Source organism: Mustela nigripes, chromosome 13 (assembly GCF_022355385.1).
Source record: "Mustela nigripes isolate SB6536 chromosome 13, MUSNIG.SB6536, whole genome shotgun sequence".
In the NCBI taxonomy this organism is placed as follows: Eukaryota; Metazoa; Chordata; class Mammalia; order Carnivora; family Mustelidae; genus Mustela; species Mustela nigripes.
In genome coordinates this window covers 81,405,431-81,420,447 of record NC_081569.1, presented here as the reverse complement: position 1 = coordinate 81,420,447, position 15,017 = coordinate 81,405,431, and the positions used below count along the sequence as shown (strand labels likewise).

General features: G+C 36.7%; 1 protein-coding gene across 2 annotated transcripts in view; it reads right to left on the bottom strand.

The window, feature by feature from the left end:
* AKAP6 (A-kinase anchoring protein 6) overlaps positions 1–15,017 on the bottom strand; it is a 461,709-nt gene that overhangs the window by 81,910 nt on the left and 364,782 nt on the right. For both annotated transcript variants that reach the window (XM_059373059.1, XM_059373058.1), the window contains one exon: positions 790–936. In XM_059373059.1, the coding sequence (XP_059229042.1) occupies positions 790–936 (147 nt within the window). The remainder of the gene's footprint in view (positions 1–789; positions 937–15,017) is intronic.

Sequence of the window (15,017 nt, the reverse complement as noted above, 5' to 3'; positions counted from 1 at the left end):
AGTGAAGGCAATTTAGGGGAGAAGTTGATGAAAAAATACAGTTTAACCTCTCTCTCTCAGCTGTCTTCCAACAAAAGGACGGCACTGTCTCCTGCACAGTGCCATCCTGGTCTCTGGTTAACAGAATCTCTATATTGCCTTTTTGCCAGATTCTTGCATCTCAGTCTTTGGCTGAGACCCAGCCCATCATTGCGTGAAATGAATTACACGAAACTTTTTTTTTTTTGGCTTTTGTTAAAAGTGAGCTGGAAATTGAGGCATAAAACAGAGGCTGATTTCATTCTGCAATTCAGATTTGGGTCAGATTTGCATCTTTGTTTTGGTGGCTTTAGTGTGACTTGAAAGCTGTAGTGACAACTCCACTTTTCATCTGAAGGGTACAGTAAATAGTTAAACAGTGGATGTCTCTAACATGTACCTTCAGAATAAATTCTATTAACATTCATTCAAGCATGACAGTCAGTGTATATCAGATATACTGTATTATAGTTGACTTGGTGCATACCCATAATACATGGCATATTTTACTTACTTTTTTATGTATTAAAGAACCAAAATTATTAAAATCTGAGAGGAGACAAGCTCAGAGTAAAAAAAAAAAAAAAAATCAACAGAAGAGGAAAAGCAGTGTTTTTCCCTCATACTAGCATAAATAGCTTGTTTGAAATGTAGATAGTGAATTGAAAGAGAGAGATATTTGTGCTTCAAATTAGAAATCAGACAGATAGAGTACTTCACTACACAAAAAATGTACACATAACCTACAAACAGTAATAAAAATGCAAATACCCCAAGCAGTTCCCATTTTTCATTAATTGAATCCACTTTTTCAAGGAGATCATTTGGTAGTAAAACGCCACCTTTCTTCAGAGCTTCAACCTTACTAAGCAGCTCCGTCTTTTTCAGGTCCCTGATGGTCATTTCAACACTGTATCGCTAAAACGAGAAGAGAGAAGGAGAGATATCATTAGGAAGACAGGTGTTCTTAGAAAATCTTTGAGCACAGAGTTACTGATGCTCATGGCTGTTAAAAGTTTTTGTTTCCAAAAAAATGTATGGGGAGGCTAAGCCCAAGTACCTTCAGAAGGTGAGGAATTTCACCAAAAACAGTTCAAACATGTATATTCACACATACATAAACATTCAAGGAATTCCATTTAATTGACTAAGATTTATGTCATTTTATTATTTTTTTTTGAAGATTTATTTATTTCATTTTATTTTGAGAACGAGAGCAAGGAGGGGAAGGGCAGAGGGGGAGAATCTTTCAAGCAGACTCCTAGCTGAGCAAGAAGCCTGACTTGGGGCTTGATCCCACAACCCAGGACATCATGAACCAAGCCAAAAGACTCAGATGTTTAACTGACTGAGCCACCTTAACTGACTGATTTATGTCATTTTAAAGTAAAGTTTACATAGACATTTGATCTTTTTTTTTTTTTTTAAAGATTTTTATTTATTTATTTGACAGAGATCACAAGTAGGCAGAGAGGCAGACAGACAGAGTGGGGTAAGCAGGCTCCCCGCTGAGCAGAGAGCCCGATGTGGGGCTCGATCCCAGGACCCTGGGATCATGACCTGAGCCGAAGGCAGAGGCTTAACCCGCTGAGCCACCCAGGCGCCCCGACATTTGATCTTTAATGTAAAATATTCCACATAGGAAAATACCTGGTCCAAGAGGATTTAATATTACAGTTAATTTCAGTCACTGTTTGGCTCCAGAGTGCTGCCCATCTCTCATCTCCGCCCCACAGAGGACTGGTAGTATAGGGTAGTACAAATAAAAGGATCCCCCAAGATTGTGTGACCTTCATCCTGCATTCTCAGTGAATACTTGCCACCCCCCCCACCCAATTTTTCTTTTATTTAAAAACTGTGTGGGCTTGATAAAAGGTACATATAGAGGAAAAAAAGAGCAAACCAGTGCTTTGGAAATGGTTACAAATCTATGCTTCTTTACTGATGACCATAAAATGTCCCCAAACATCATAATTGACTACAGACACTTCTCCCCCATTATACATTGTATTCTAACAAACTGCCAGGTTAGTCTCTGCTAGAAAATGTTTTTCTAGAGATAATCTAAGTGCCATTTAATATGGCACTAACTACAGTGATTTTTTTCAAATAACTCTGTGGATAACTTCATAGTTAGAAAGCCTTATATTACGAATAACTATACATGACTGTGGCTATATTTTTTTAAATGTACTACACAGAAAATCACCTGTGAGTAGAAAACTAGATTCTGGTTAAAATATTACACATATCTTATGACTTTTTAGCACATTTCCAAAATATAATGGCAATCTCCTTTTTTTTTTTTTTTTGAGGTGCATAAATTGGGCCACTGAGGCCCTTGGTAGTATAGCTCCATTGCTCTAACTGAGCCAAGATGAGCACATTATCAGATCTCATCAGAAAAGCTTTTGTCTGGGCAAAGCAGCAAATTAGCCAAGTTCAAAACAGGCCCAGGCATGTTATTCACTCTGAAAACACGATATTCTGTAAGACCCCAAACTAAAATACAATTGGAAGCAGCTTAAAGGAAAAGAAGGTGTGAGCTCCTTGTTTTGGGTAATAGACCCTCAGCATTTACGGGCATATGTTTGCATACTTTTACTTTCCGATTTTAATCTTCCATTTACACTAAACATGCACATTATTTGTATTATGTAAACTTCTCCAAATGTTAGTCATTTGTAGATCACAGAACAAAATCTTTCAAATGAGGTGATTTAAAGCATTTCATAGTATTAATGAATGTTGATCAGGGTGTCAAAGTGCCCAAAATTACATGAATATGCATAATGAAAAAAATTAAGAATTTTTTTAGAGCTCCTCCAGAATTTGACCCATGATACGTGGGAGATTCTGATTGCATTTTCTAATGCCAGGTGATTACCAGGACCCTGTCACTCCAATATTTAAATAACACACTGGCCGCTGGAGTTTTCTGGACAAAAGACTCAACAAGTATTCTAGAAACCTAGATAGTGTTTTATTTATCAGAGTGATGATTGAGGAGAGGGCAATCTGCTTTCTGTAATCAGATTCCCATCTAAAGATGATGCTGCTGACAAAGATTTACATAATTAATCTGGTAAGACTTCTTTGACATAATATTGGGGAAACCAGCATTTCAGGCAGGCAGAAGAATCCTATTCAAATCTTTTGCTTATGCCACGTGCACTGACAGAAGGAGTCCTCGGGCTGTGCCACCTGGGAGCAGCTTCAACCAGTTATCACTGTCACTTATGACAAGCCCATCCCCTCTCTTTACCCCAACTTTTAACGGCTCCCACACAGCGGATCAGTCAAGGCAGAGAATAGTTTAGATTTGTCTCATAAAAATGATAATCTAGTAATAATAAAAAATATAAAAAGCAATTAATTTCATTTTAGACATAATAAAATAACTTTCTCTAAGAAACGTGGTATAAGTAAGTAGCCCCGGCAACAGCTATTATAAAAGATTATTACACTAAAAACCCTTGTATTTATGTATGCTCCCTGTCGTGTCACCATGTAACCTACTATATAAATAGCTTGATTAAAGATGTGATTGATGGACAATGCCTTCAAACTATGAAAGCTAAGAGAATCCAGCTAATTGTTAGGTCTGTTGGTATGTGCACAAGAGCTACTTGAATGTCATGTAATTTAAGGCAAAAATATTGATTTTAATTTTTGAGGCACTCCGAAGGTTGAATCTAGGATGATCTAGGACCTCAAGTCACATATGGATGTAACGATGCCGGAGGGTAGTTTTTGTTGAGGCTCAAGACATTTCACTCTTCTCTCTTCAACATCTTTTCATAGCCTTAGATGGGGAGAATCAACTGCCAGCTCCATCAGTTCTCAGTCATCCTATCAAGTAGGCTACTTTCTCCTGTGGTGAAAGGATAATTTAATCTTCATATTCATTTCACCCACAGCAGTAAGTGAGCAGAGGCTGCCCCATTGTGTCCTAGAGTCTGGGGATATTATGATAGAGACTACTCTTCAATAGCCAAAAATGAGATTAACAAAGTTAAAGTCAGATGGCTTTTCTTGAGTGCTAAGGTAAATAAGCATCCCGTATTTAATTTCCCCACAGCACCTGCTGTGGGCCTCTCTGTCTAGTCAAAAATAAAATATACTCTATTGAAAGGGCATATTTACATTATTGAGTGTATTTGCTTGGCCAATTCAATTTTGACTAATGAAGCCTCCTAATAGATACGTGAATGATCTAAATTAAAGGTGCAGTCCCCTCCTATCCTAAATGTCACTCCTGTGTGTATGGAAGGTATATAAGAAAACTTTAAAAACAAAGTTAAAAATAACCACAAACACTAGCTTCCTGTTTCAATCAAAAATTAAAGAAGTTTTTAGAAATCCTTATTCATTGCTTACTTTTTATAAAAACACAAGTGCTAAAATTGAATTATAAAACAAAGCCTGTAAAAACAGGAATTTCTGAAGTAAATATAATTAGAAATGCATAAAGACTTGATTGAGATAACTTTTTTGACAGTTATGCTAAGGGTTCTTTTCCCTCCTAAAATCTTTTTTTTTTTTTTTTTTTTTGTTAAAAATCACACCAAAAATTCTGCCCAAATGGAGACTGGAACAATGCCTTGAAACAGTGTTAATTGTCACCATGGAAACCAGAAGAATAAGCCATTTTGAAACTGGTATAGAAGGCACACATTGAGCAACTCAAGCATTTTTCTGCCTCCCTCAATGTTAAAGAACAAGATGCCTTGTCACTGTGAGGTCAGAGAAAGAAAGCATCATGAAAGGGTTGTAGATGCTCACTGTCTAGTAAATAAAAAAAAAAAAAATAGAAAATAAACTACATACAGCTAATGCTATAAGACTCTACCCAGTGAATCTTTTTGAAATAGAAAGATCATCAAAAGATGGCCAGGATGGGGGGGATGGATTCCACCTAAGCAAAACTTCAGGGCTATATTATGTGAACCTTGCCCCCAAAGCTCCCTGGGAATTCTGCTGTTGTAATAAAACTTCAGAAGAGGAAAGAAAAAAGGCAGCATGATGGAATTCAAAATAATGCTCTAAAAGCACACAGAGAGATTAAGACATCCATTGTAAGACTTTTGTATGGTGCTTCTGTTGGTTATGCTGAAAAGAGACCAGACATTGCTGAGCAGAGAGTGAAGTTTGGGCTACGAGAAAACACAAGAATTAACCCAAAGAGTTTTCTTGATTATTAGAATAGGGCTGTCTGAATCTGTGTCTTCAGGGTTGGAGCATTTATATCTTAAGCCATATTTTTTAGCTTTATGTGACTTTCTATTAGGAAGAGTTAAGGCAAGGAGAATGATTTAGTTATTAGAATAACAAGTTTGAGTATCTTTCCCAGGGCAAAGTAATACCACAAACACCTGTGTATCCAGCATAATCTCCTTTTCTCGAAAACTCACAACAGAAAGATAGAGAAAATACAGCAAGGGGGAAAAAATTGTATTTCAGCCTATTTACCAGAAAGCATATGCTAGGAATATACCAGATCACCAAACTACTGGTAAAACGGTACGTGAAAATGCGCATTTTTGCACAAAACTACAGAGATGCGTCTGTCTGTGACTCCCGTATTGTGCTTTCTGGCTAGTGTTTGCCCTCCTCATGCGAGGCTTCATGGTGGCCCCTCAGCAAGTCCATGCCTAATGCCATTCAGTGGCGAACAAAGAGTCTTTTTACATGAAAGTCCAGGGTCCACGGCTCAGCTGTACATGCCCCCGAGTGCAGGAATCTGCTAGAGGCCAGTGAGTCCCTGCAGTAGCTCGGGCGCTGCCCCCTTTTCCAGAACACCAGTGTCCAGCCCGTCACCACGCGTGAGTTTCACATGGAGCCAATATCACCATCACTTCAGGAAGGTGTGCAAGACAGAAGAGGGCTCAAGCCCAAGACAAATAATAGTCGTTATTTCTTGCAAACTCTTTGTATTTTACCATTAGCAATTTATGGCGAATAATCGCACAGTGAAATTATAGAGACTCCTACAATTGTCCTTGTAAATTAATAATAGGCTTTCTTGATTGGGATAAATTTGCTGCTGAGCCTTTGGAAAAATTAAAAAGTGCAATGTCATTTAAAATTGCCAGAACTCGCACAGCAAATTACATCTGAGGTTAAGAATTGAGTTTTACCCCCTCTTCCAGCTTATTCCATTTGCATGATCTGGAAATCACATTACATTGGCCATGTATTGTTAATTGGACATAGATTGCATTATCTTTAATATAAATCAAACTACAAATATTAAAATGAATTGCAAATTCCCTAATAGAAGATCATAAAACAATCTTTTTTAAAGTATCTCCCATTAATAATTTAATTCCAATTATATCACTCAGAAAACTTAAGTAGGAAACCTGGCAACTTATTTCTCCAATCATTTCTTTTACATAACAAATACCTAAGCCTTTGAAAATAAATACCCAGGGCAAAATTCATTGTTATAGAAGAAAAATAAAAACATCAAGAACTGAAAACTTTTCATTCTGATTTCCTGTAAAATACTGCATAAGAACCCCCAGCCCGCCTGTCTGGTCCCTTCCCCACCTATGTCAAGGGTCAGAAAGAAGTCTCCACAGAGATCTAACTAAGTTCCTAGAACTATTGTAATCTTACTCTCAAAAATTATAAAACTGATTATTATTCTTTTATTTATTTTTAAAAGGTTCTCTAGCCCCTCAGATTTCCCTATAAATCTGCTATCTTTCTGAAGCCTTTGCATGGCCTTTAATGAGTTTATATTAAATATTTAATACTGTTTAGGGCATATCCACTACTACCCAAAACAGTTATATTCCCAGCAGTCCCACTGTTTCAGGCAGAGGACTTGATTGATCCTCCTAGCCTGAATTGAGTAGAATGAAAAGAAGCAGTTGGAAAATAGCAGCAATCATTTAATGCAGATGACCTCTGACAGCCTCGCAGCTCTTCTATCTGAACAGAAATTTGCATGGGGTCTCTGTGCAGAGGAACAATGTAACCTAAATGGTAGACAATCTTTATTCTAATGAAGTGGGTGTCAAGGTCAATGTAAAACTGCAATGATAAATGGTGCACCACTAGGCAAGAGAAGTTGCATAGGCATTGTAGTGCTTTCACATTAATTGAAGACTGAAATGCACTGCGTGAAAAGCACAAGCCTCTCTTTTCACCATAATGTGTTAATGCGCCAATGCCGAAATGATTTCTTCAAGATGCTTGCCTGTTGACACATATCTTATTGCAAAAATAACGCAAATGTGGGATTATGGCAAAAAAATGGACATTTTTAGAATTTAGCTTTTGCCTGGGACAGAATTACAAAAACCTAAATAAAATGTCCCCAAACAAGTCCTGACACCTAATGTAATTCCTTTGATCCCCTTTTCTTTTCTTTTTCTATTTAGACCTGTCTTTAATTAGTTTCAACCAGGCAACCTTTATGGACCCCTTCGCTGGGTACTTTCATACTGAGCTAACTGTAAAAAAGGACCAAAGAGAGGAGAATCATTCAAATATTTTTTCTTCTCACTTCTAAGTTTTCTGCTTAGTCTGCAGTTAAGATCTTCAGGTATTGTTTGCCCTGAGTGAAAATGTAGGAAAAGCCTATGGTTTGTAAAAGAAAATAACTATTTTCTAGTGTGAGAACTAGAAAACTATAATCTGGCCGTGTGACATTGCCAAAATGACTGTACGGCAATAATTACACCATTTCTTCAGTTGATCTAGCAATTTTGTGGCAGCCAATTTTTTTCGTTATATAAAAATAAGGACTGTAAGCTGCTTTAAAAAAAAATCCTGATCTACTTAAGCCTGTCTAGGGGACATTGTTTGCTAATACACTCATTAGCAACCAAGCATTTTAACTTCATCAATTAAACAGGAAATGGAGTTGCACCATTAGTTTCACAATTTGCTAAAATACTGATAAGAGCATATTACAAACCATTTGAGAAACATTTTCAGGCTCAACCCATAATATGTCATAAACTCCATGCATTTTTAAGGTTGACTTTTTTTTTTTCCCTGATTCCGGTAGATGTAGCCACCTTTCTAACACTAAGCTTCCTGCTACAAATAGATTTTTAACAATGGAATTACAGTTATACTAGTCAGAAACAGTGAGTGGGTCTTTTGGTCTGTAGTCTTGGTGACTAGGAGGGCTATTAGTATGATTTACTAGAAAATAAATGATATTGCTGGTTTGCAAATCTGAGGGAAAACAAAGTATTTCAAATAGAATTTAAAATTCCTTAAATGGTAACTTAGAGGGAAAAAAAATCTCAATATGAAGGAGGATAGTGAAAAAGAAAAAAAAGTTACTGATGAAACTGTTTAAAAAACTGTACAGCTTCATCTGTGTGTGATTTGTCAGGTCTGAAGCTTTGACGTGCCCAAGGGGCAGACCCCAGCGGGGAGTAGGCTGCCGAGCTAAATAGCTGTGAAAGAAGTCTTAATGTAGGATGGAATTCAAACTAACCTTGACATGACCTCGGGAAAAATATGCAAAAAGTAAAATGAATGCACTCTGCAAGATACATCCTAATTTTGTGGTGGAGCTGGTTAGTTTTACAAACATAACTGAGACCTTAAAAGAAAAATAGAAAGCTAGTAAAAGGGGCAAACTTTGGAATTCAGGCAAAAAACGTAAGCAAGCATGATGTGTTACTGTGAAGGCATGTGAACCATTTGGAAAGAATCCAAATAAAAATCCACACCGAACAATATTGTTGTCAGCCTGTCTATTCAGGAAAATTGGGGTTTTTTTTGTTTTGTTTTGTTTTGTTTTGTTTTGTTTAGGTTGAATATAAATGACACAAAGCCAAGATTACATCACTGCATTACAAAGTCTGTTGTGGTTTTTAGCTGAACAAGCCCCATGGATCTATTGGTTTAGGACAGTAATTCAGTAAGGAGGTTTTAATGTGTTATTTTTCCTCCAGTGACAATAAAAAAATAGAGGAATTTAGGGAAGAAATACTGTGGGTGCTCTCTAGTCCATCTCTTCCTTTTGATCTGTATTTGATAAGCCAAGCTCATGTTTTAGTTGATGCATTGAGTCTTGATTTGACTTTATTATAAATTTTGCCTGTTTTGAAGTGATCAGCGTAGGAGGGAGGCATTTGTTCTAGCTCCTTGGCCAAGAACTGGCTAACTCATTGGATATATGGAAATTTTAATTGACTGTCAACTTGTGTAGAAATTCAATCCTATTACCTTCTCAATGCAATTTTGTAGCAATACCAGTTATTTACTACACTACTAACCAGATTTTAAACATAATTAAATTGCTAAGAACAGACACCCAAAATCTAATGACTTAAATCCCTACAGCAAGGATGTGAATTCCTAGATCAGGTATATTTGATTTTCATAAGCATAAAGTGAGCAGAAGGATGCAATCATTTAGTAGCACAGAAGTACAAGTTTTCCTGAGAACCAGTTGAACAACTTGTGTAAAGATGATGGTTTCATGGGTATGTTACACCACAGGGCTCTTTTTTGGTCTGGTTTTATTCGATATTTTTATTAATGATACACAGAAGTAAAATATGTTTATGGCATGTTGATTGGAATGCCAGATTATACTAATCTCAATGATCAATAAAGAATAATAAATATTTAGTTCAGAGAGCAGGAATTCAAACACACACAACGTAGTGGTATACTCGCAAACTGGATCTCTGCGTGGAAAAGAAAAAGAAAAAAAAAAAGCCCTGATTTGTAAGGTTTGCTGATTTCCCTGTTATAAATACTCCCACCATGGCAGATTCCAAACTACCAAAGGTTGCTACTGCCAACAAAATTCCTTAATATTTAACAATCAGTTCTTCTGACTCAGTACTAGCTAGATCCAGTACCCTACGGCCTGGCAGCTGGTGGAAAGAAGGTGAGTTGAGCACAGATAAGTCATATTCTTTCATACTCCAATTGTTGCTAATGTCTTGGAAAAAGAGACCTATTTTCTCTACTAAAAGAAAAACAATGCAAAAATATGAGGATTACTAACATTTGATCCCAGGAAAGGGGAAAATGGAAGAAGTAGTGTGGATTGTGGAGGGTAGGAAAACCCAACTTCCATCCAAAAGGGGCAACCACTACCCAGCTCTGCCAACTGTTCCTATGTTGAGAATATGGCTTCAAGATGGCTTCTGTATGAACAGGGATATATGTTTAAGAGAAGACAGAAATATATATTTTCATGTGAAATCTCCTCATTTTTATACATTGAATTAAAACTTAACACTGTACAGGCCAAACTGTGTCTCTGAGTGGGATCCAATTCATAGGCAATTGCTTCACAATGTTTATTTATGATGATACTGTACTCCAAAGGGAACACAACATGCTAGCATAGTAGATTGAATCGGGTCAAACAACTGAGCGCCAGGCCTGAGCGACCTCTTCCTTGCTCAGGCCCAGCCTCTGGAGTTCATTCCTATCGATGCCATTTTGATTGTGCAGTAAGATGAAAATTTGTCATTACAATCGTTACAGTGACAAAGAAATGCAAGACAAGTCAAGCCTGAGATAATAACCTCCCACCAATAAAAAACAAAAATACAAAAACTGCATAAACAGTAGAAGTAAGTCAACAGACAGTGGAAGGTAAATATAAAAAAGGAAGTATGATCTGGGGCTGGACTGAGACAAACATAGGGTTATAAATAAGAAAAGCAACAGATCAGTTTGATGGTGACTTACTAAGCTCAAACCTGTAGTCCTGGATCTGGTTGGGTTTCATTTTCTAAGCAGGGCTTAGACAATGTCTAAAATGTCCAAAGGAGAGTACTCAAAGAAGGAAGAATAGTCAATGCTTCTCTGAGGAGCAAGCTGTTGAAGAAGCTGAAGATATTCAGCCAAGGGTAAGTAAGAGTTGAAGATGAGAGAAGAGAGGGAAGGACAAGTTAGTAGACTTGGAAAATTAGAGGGCTTTCAATAGAAGAATATTAATTTCTTTCATCTGGTCTCAGAGGTCAGGCATGGGATCAAAGGTTGAAGAATAAGTGGGAGTGGAGCTTGGGCGATGGGGAGTTCCCACTTACCATGGGTATGCAGGTAGAGACCAGAAGTGTACTTGATAGATTTTATGACATAATGAGGCACTGAATGAGGGCTGGTCTAGAAAATAAAGTCTAAAGTTCCTCTCTATTTTAGAAAGTTGAGCTCTGTCCTCCCATTGCCAAATTAACCATCATGATGATATTACTCTGTGTAAAGGAGGGATGTCAAGACCAAAACACACCAAGGTAAGGAGAAGACAACACTTACTAGAACAAGACTCACATATAAGATTCACATGTAAAGAAACCTAGGAGAACAGCAAGGGAGCAGAGATACAACCACATAAAACGTAAAGCTATTCAATCAGAGCTCAAGATGGGACACGGAAAATCCGAAGAAAAGGTAATGTTAAATGAAAATCCTCAAATCATCTTCAATCTGTACTTCCATAGAAAAGCATTTCATTGAACTTGAGTAGTAAATGAAACATTTTGGGTCCTTTTTTTGGTAAACATTTTATGGGAAACTTCACTAGAATTTATGCAGTTAAGTCAATATTTCAACAATCCCGTAGATTTGTTTTAAGGATATAAACTTCACAAATGGCACTCTCAAAAATTTTCTTCCATCAATACAGAACTTTCTCCAACAGATTGAAGAAATGTGTTATAACCCTTGCTGCCAGCAGTGTGGGCATAATGGCAATTTCTCCTCCATGCTATGAAACTTCATGGTTGTGCTATATTATGTTGAAAATCTGCACATCTCAATGGGTTTTCTGTGCATTCCAATGCACTTCAGTGACGATGTGGATCATTGCCATAATACATCATGACTGTTCTAATTACGGTTTCATTATGATGCACCATATCAGGGCTGTCGTAATGTCATGTCAGCACATAGTAAGAATAGTTATGCAATTATGTAATATCTGTTAGAGCACGTAATGTAGGATGGAAAAAAGACACAAGGAGCAGCAATTAATGTAATGGAAACTCAGTTTTCTCCTTTAAAAAGTTGCCAATTTAAAAGTATTATTTCTTCTGCTTTCCATCCTCTGACCTAAACAAATGCCTTGAAACACATCTATTTTTGTTTCATTGGGCACTACTTTATAATCTGCTGGATTTTTTAAAAAATAAAGCAAAATAAGATGAGAAAAAGGAAATTCCTGACTTTAGCTGTTCTCCACATGTCACAGGAAGAATGAGATTTGCCTACAATATACTACAAGAAATCCCATAAAAATTTGAGTGTAGTACATTAAAGTCCACTGAAGACTTACTATTATGCAAACTTCAAAGACGGTGTCACATTCTTCTCTTTTCCTTGATCTCTTGTGTAGACACGGAACTTCTTACTTTACCCCTTAAAACTTGATCAGCTGTATCTTAGATAAACTCTGATCATGAAATGAAATAAAGCATTGATATCCCTATTTACTTCCCTAAATTATGACCATATATATACACTTGCCTTTAGCCTTGCTGCCAAAATATGCCCAAATATGTATAAAAACAGAAATCTTATTATCTATCTTATATTTGAAGAATAAACTCTCAAAGGATGAGGGCTATTCCATTTCTGGCCAGTCATGGGGTACCTTGAATATTTCAGGTCTTCAGTAAACACTGAATCAATGAGTACTTTTTCAAACTAAGCATTATATGAATTGCTGTTTGTTGTTTTAATATACAACCATGGGAGAATTTATATATCAAAGCTTACCCCATATCTCTATAGCTGAATTATAGGCTTCTTTAGTGCAAGTATTTATAATAGAAATGCTGATGAAGCCTAAACCATGGACATATACAGTTGTGCAGCAGCAGCCATTTCAAATATAGATGTATTTTTAGCATTAGGAGGCACCAAGTTTGTTTAAATCTGGACTTTTTTTTTTTTTTCAATTGCAAGTAATGTTAATAGCACACTGTAAATGTTAAGGCTAAGTGTGCAATGTCAAAATAGATTGAATCTCTCTGAAAATTGGAAATTCAGGCTTTTCAAACGTAATCCAGATGTTTGGCTTTTATTCAGATTTCAAGAAAGAGGGAACTAATATGATATAAAATTCATACATGCATATTTCATTAGTGCCTTTTGTATCGCTGAATTAAACATTCTGAAACGTGCTTTTCCCAAATCACAGAGTTTTAAACCAAAGCAGTTGCCAAGATGTTGCGCACCTCAAAAATAATGCCAAATTAATTTCATAAGGAAGAGACTATATATTTCTCATGTTAATGCTGTTGATAATGTTTCTTCAAGGAGAGTATCTTGCTTTCTCTTTGAGGATGACAAGAAAAATGAGAGGTAGAGTGCTGCAGCCATTGTAGTTTATCAAAAAGATTGCTGCAGAACACGGTGACTTCGGAAATCTACAGAATCAGTGGTCTAAGTGAAGGCTGAAAGCACTACCCTTCCCCCCCATAATGTCATTATCAAAAACTATCTTTTCAAGTTTAGTGCACGTGGGCATTCTTCAGGGACTACGGACACCAGCACTGAGAAACTCACCATGGTATCTAGAAATCACCATGTCTTAGGTTTTAAGACAGAGCCGATCAAAGCATTTCCAGAGTTGTCCACTACCGAAACACAAAGGAAATGCCATGATACCATTATATATTCACATCAAGACTTTTTCCTTTGTAGTGTATTTCTGACTTTTTAAAGGGTTCTTACATCCATAATCTTAACAGAACCAAAATGCCATGGAGTTTTTCTTGGTGACCACCCAAATCCCTGAATTATAAAATATTTGATGCCTTAGGCCACTTTTTGAGGGTACTCTGGTACCTTCACTTCAGATAAGGATGAATGTAGTTTCAGAATTAGATTATAAGTTCCTACAATGGGGGTATATGGTCAGGGATCGTGTGTTCTTCACCCTTTATCCATAGCAACTCTTAGCATTATGGGTTAGCTGTGGAAGTTGGAAAATACTTATTCATTTGAATTTCTTCCAAACAAAAGACCAAGTAAGCCTGTATCAGCAGTTGAAATATATGTCAGATATACTAATAGTACACAGAAATGAGTAGCATGTGATTGCCTCCATTTATCTCTGAACTTCATATGTTCAGAGAAAAACTATTTGATCACAATCTCCAACACATAAATATTATTCTCAATTTTTAGACAGAAACGGTGAATAAAGTTAATTGTTTCCCATAGCCTGGAATAGTTAACCCAAGAAAAGCTTCTATAGAAATGTATCAAAGAAAAGAGGAAGGTGACAGAAACCTTTTAAATATTTAAGGACACCTTTTAGGAATTCAGTGTTTTCTCAGAGCAATAATATTTAACTCAGATGCAAGAGGTGGGTCCAATTTCCAATTCCAACAGCAATATACTATGGATTTTAAAACCTTTCTGTTCGAGCCCCTTTTTCTTTCTTTCTTTCTTTCTTTTTTTTTTTTTTGGTTTCTTGGAGGGTACATGTCTATATTTATTAGAGAGAAAGCTTCAGAAAATAAATTTTAGAGATTTCAGGCTTTAAGCACTGTTTATTGTTCCAGCATCAGAAAGTCTGACTGTCATTTCAATGGATTGTTCTCTTTTTTGTTCTCCTATGACAAGCCCATGGGGAAAGTCAGTAATATCACTTCTGTCTTACAGATTGGAAATTGATACATAGAAGCTAAGTGACTTGCCCAAGGTCAGTAAGACATCGCTAAAACTCAGAAACAGAACTTTCAGGAGGAATTTCAGCTTAGTTTGCTATGTCATGCTGTCATTCTTGAAAAAGCATCTTTAGAAATCAGTCCAGAATTCTGAGAAAATTGGTAGGCCTTAGGAGTATAAGGTAAATAAATAAGGCCAAGAATGTCATTCAAACAGACTTCAGAGTAGTCAAAAAACACTTGAGAACCCCACCCTTGGAGCTTCTATGGCCAGATTAATTTTGATCTAAGTTCATCCTCCAAACCTCCACAAATTTTTAGTAGCATGAAGTTGAGGCTAAAAGGGCAGACAGGCTCTCAGTGATAGTCACACCTGTT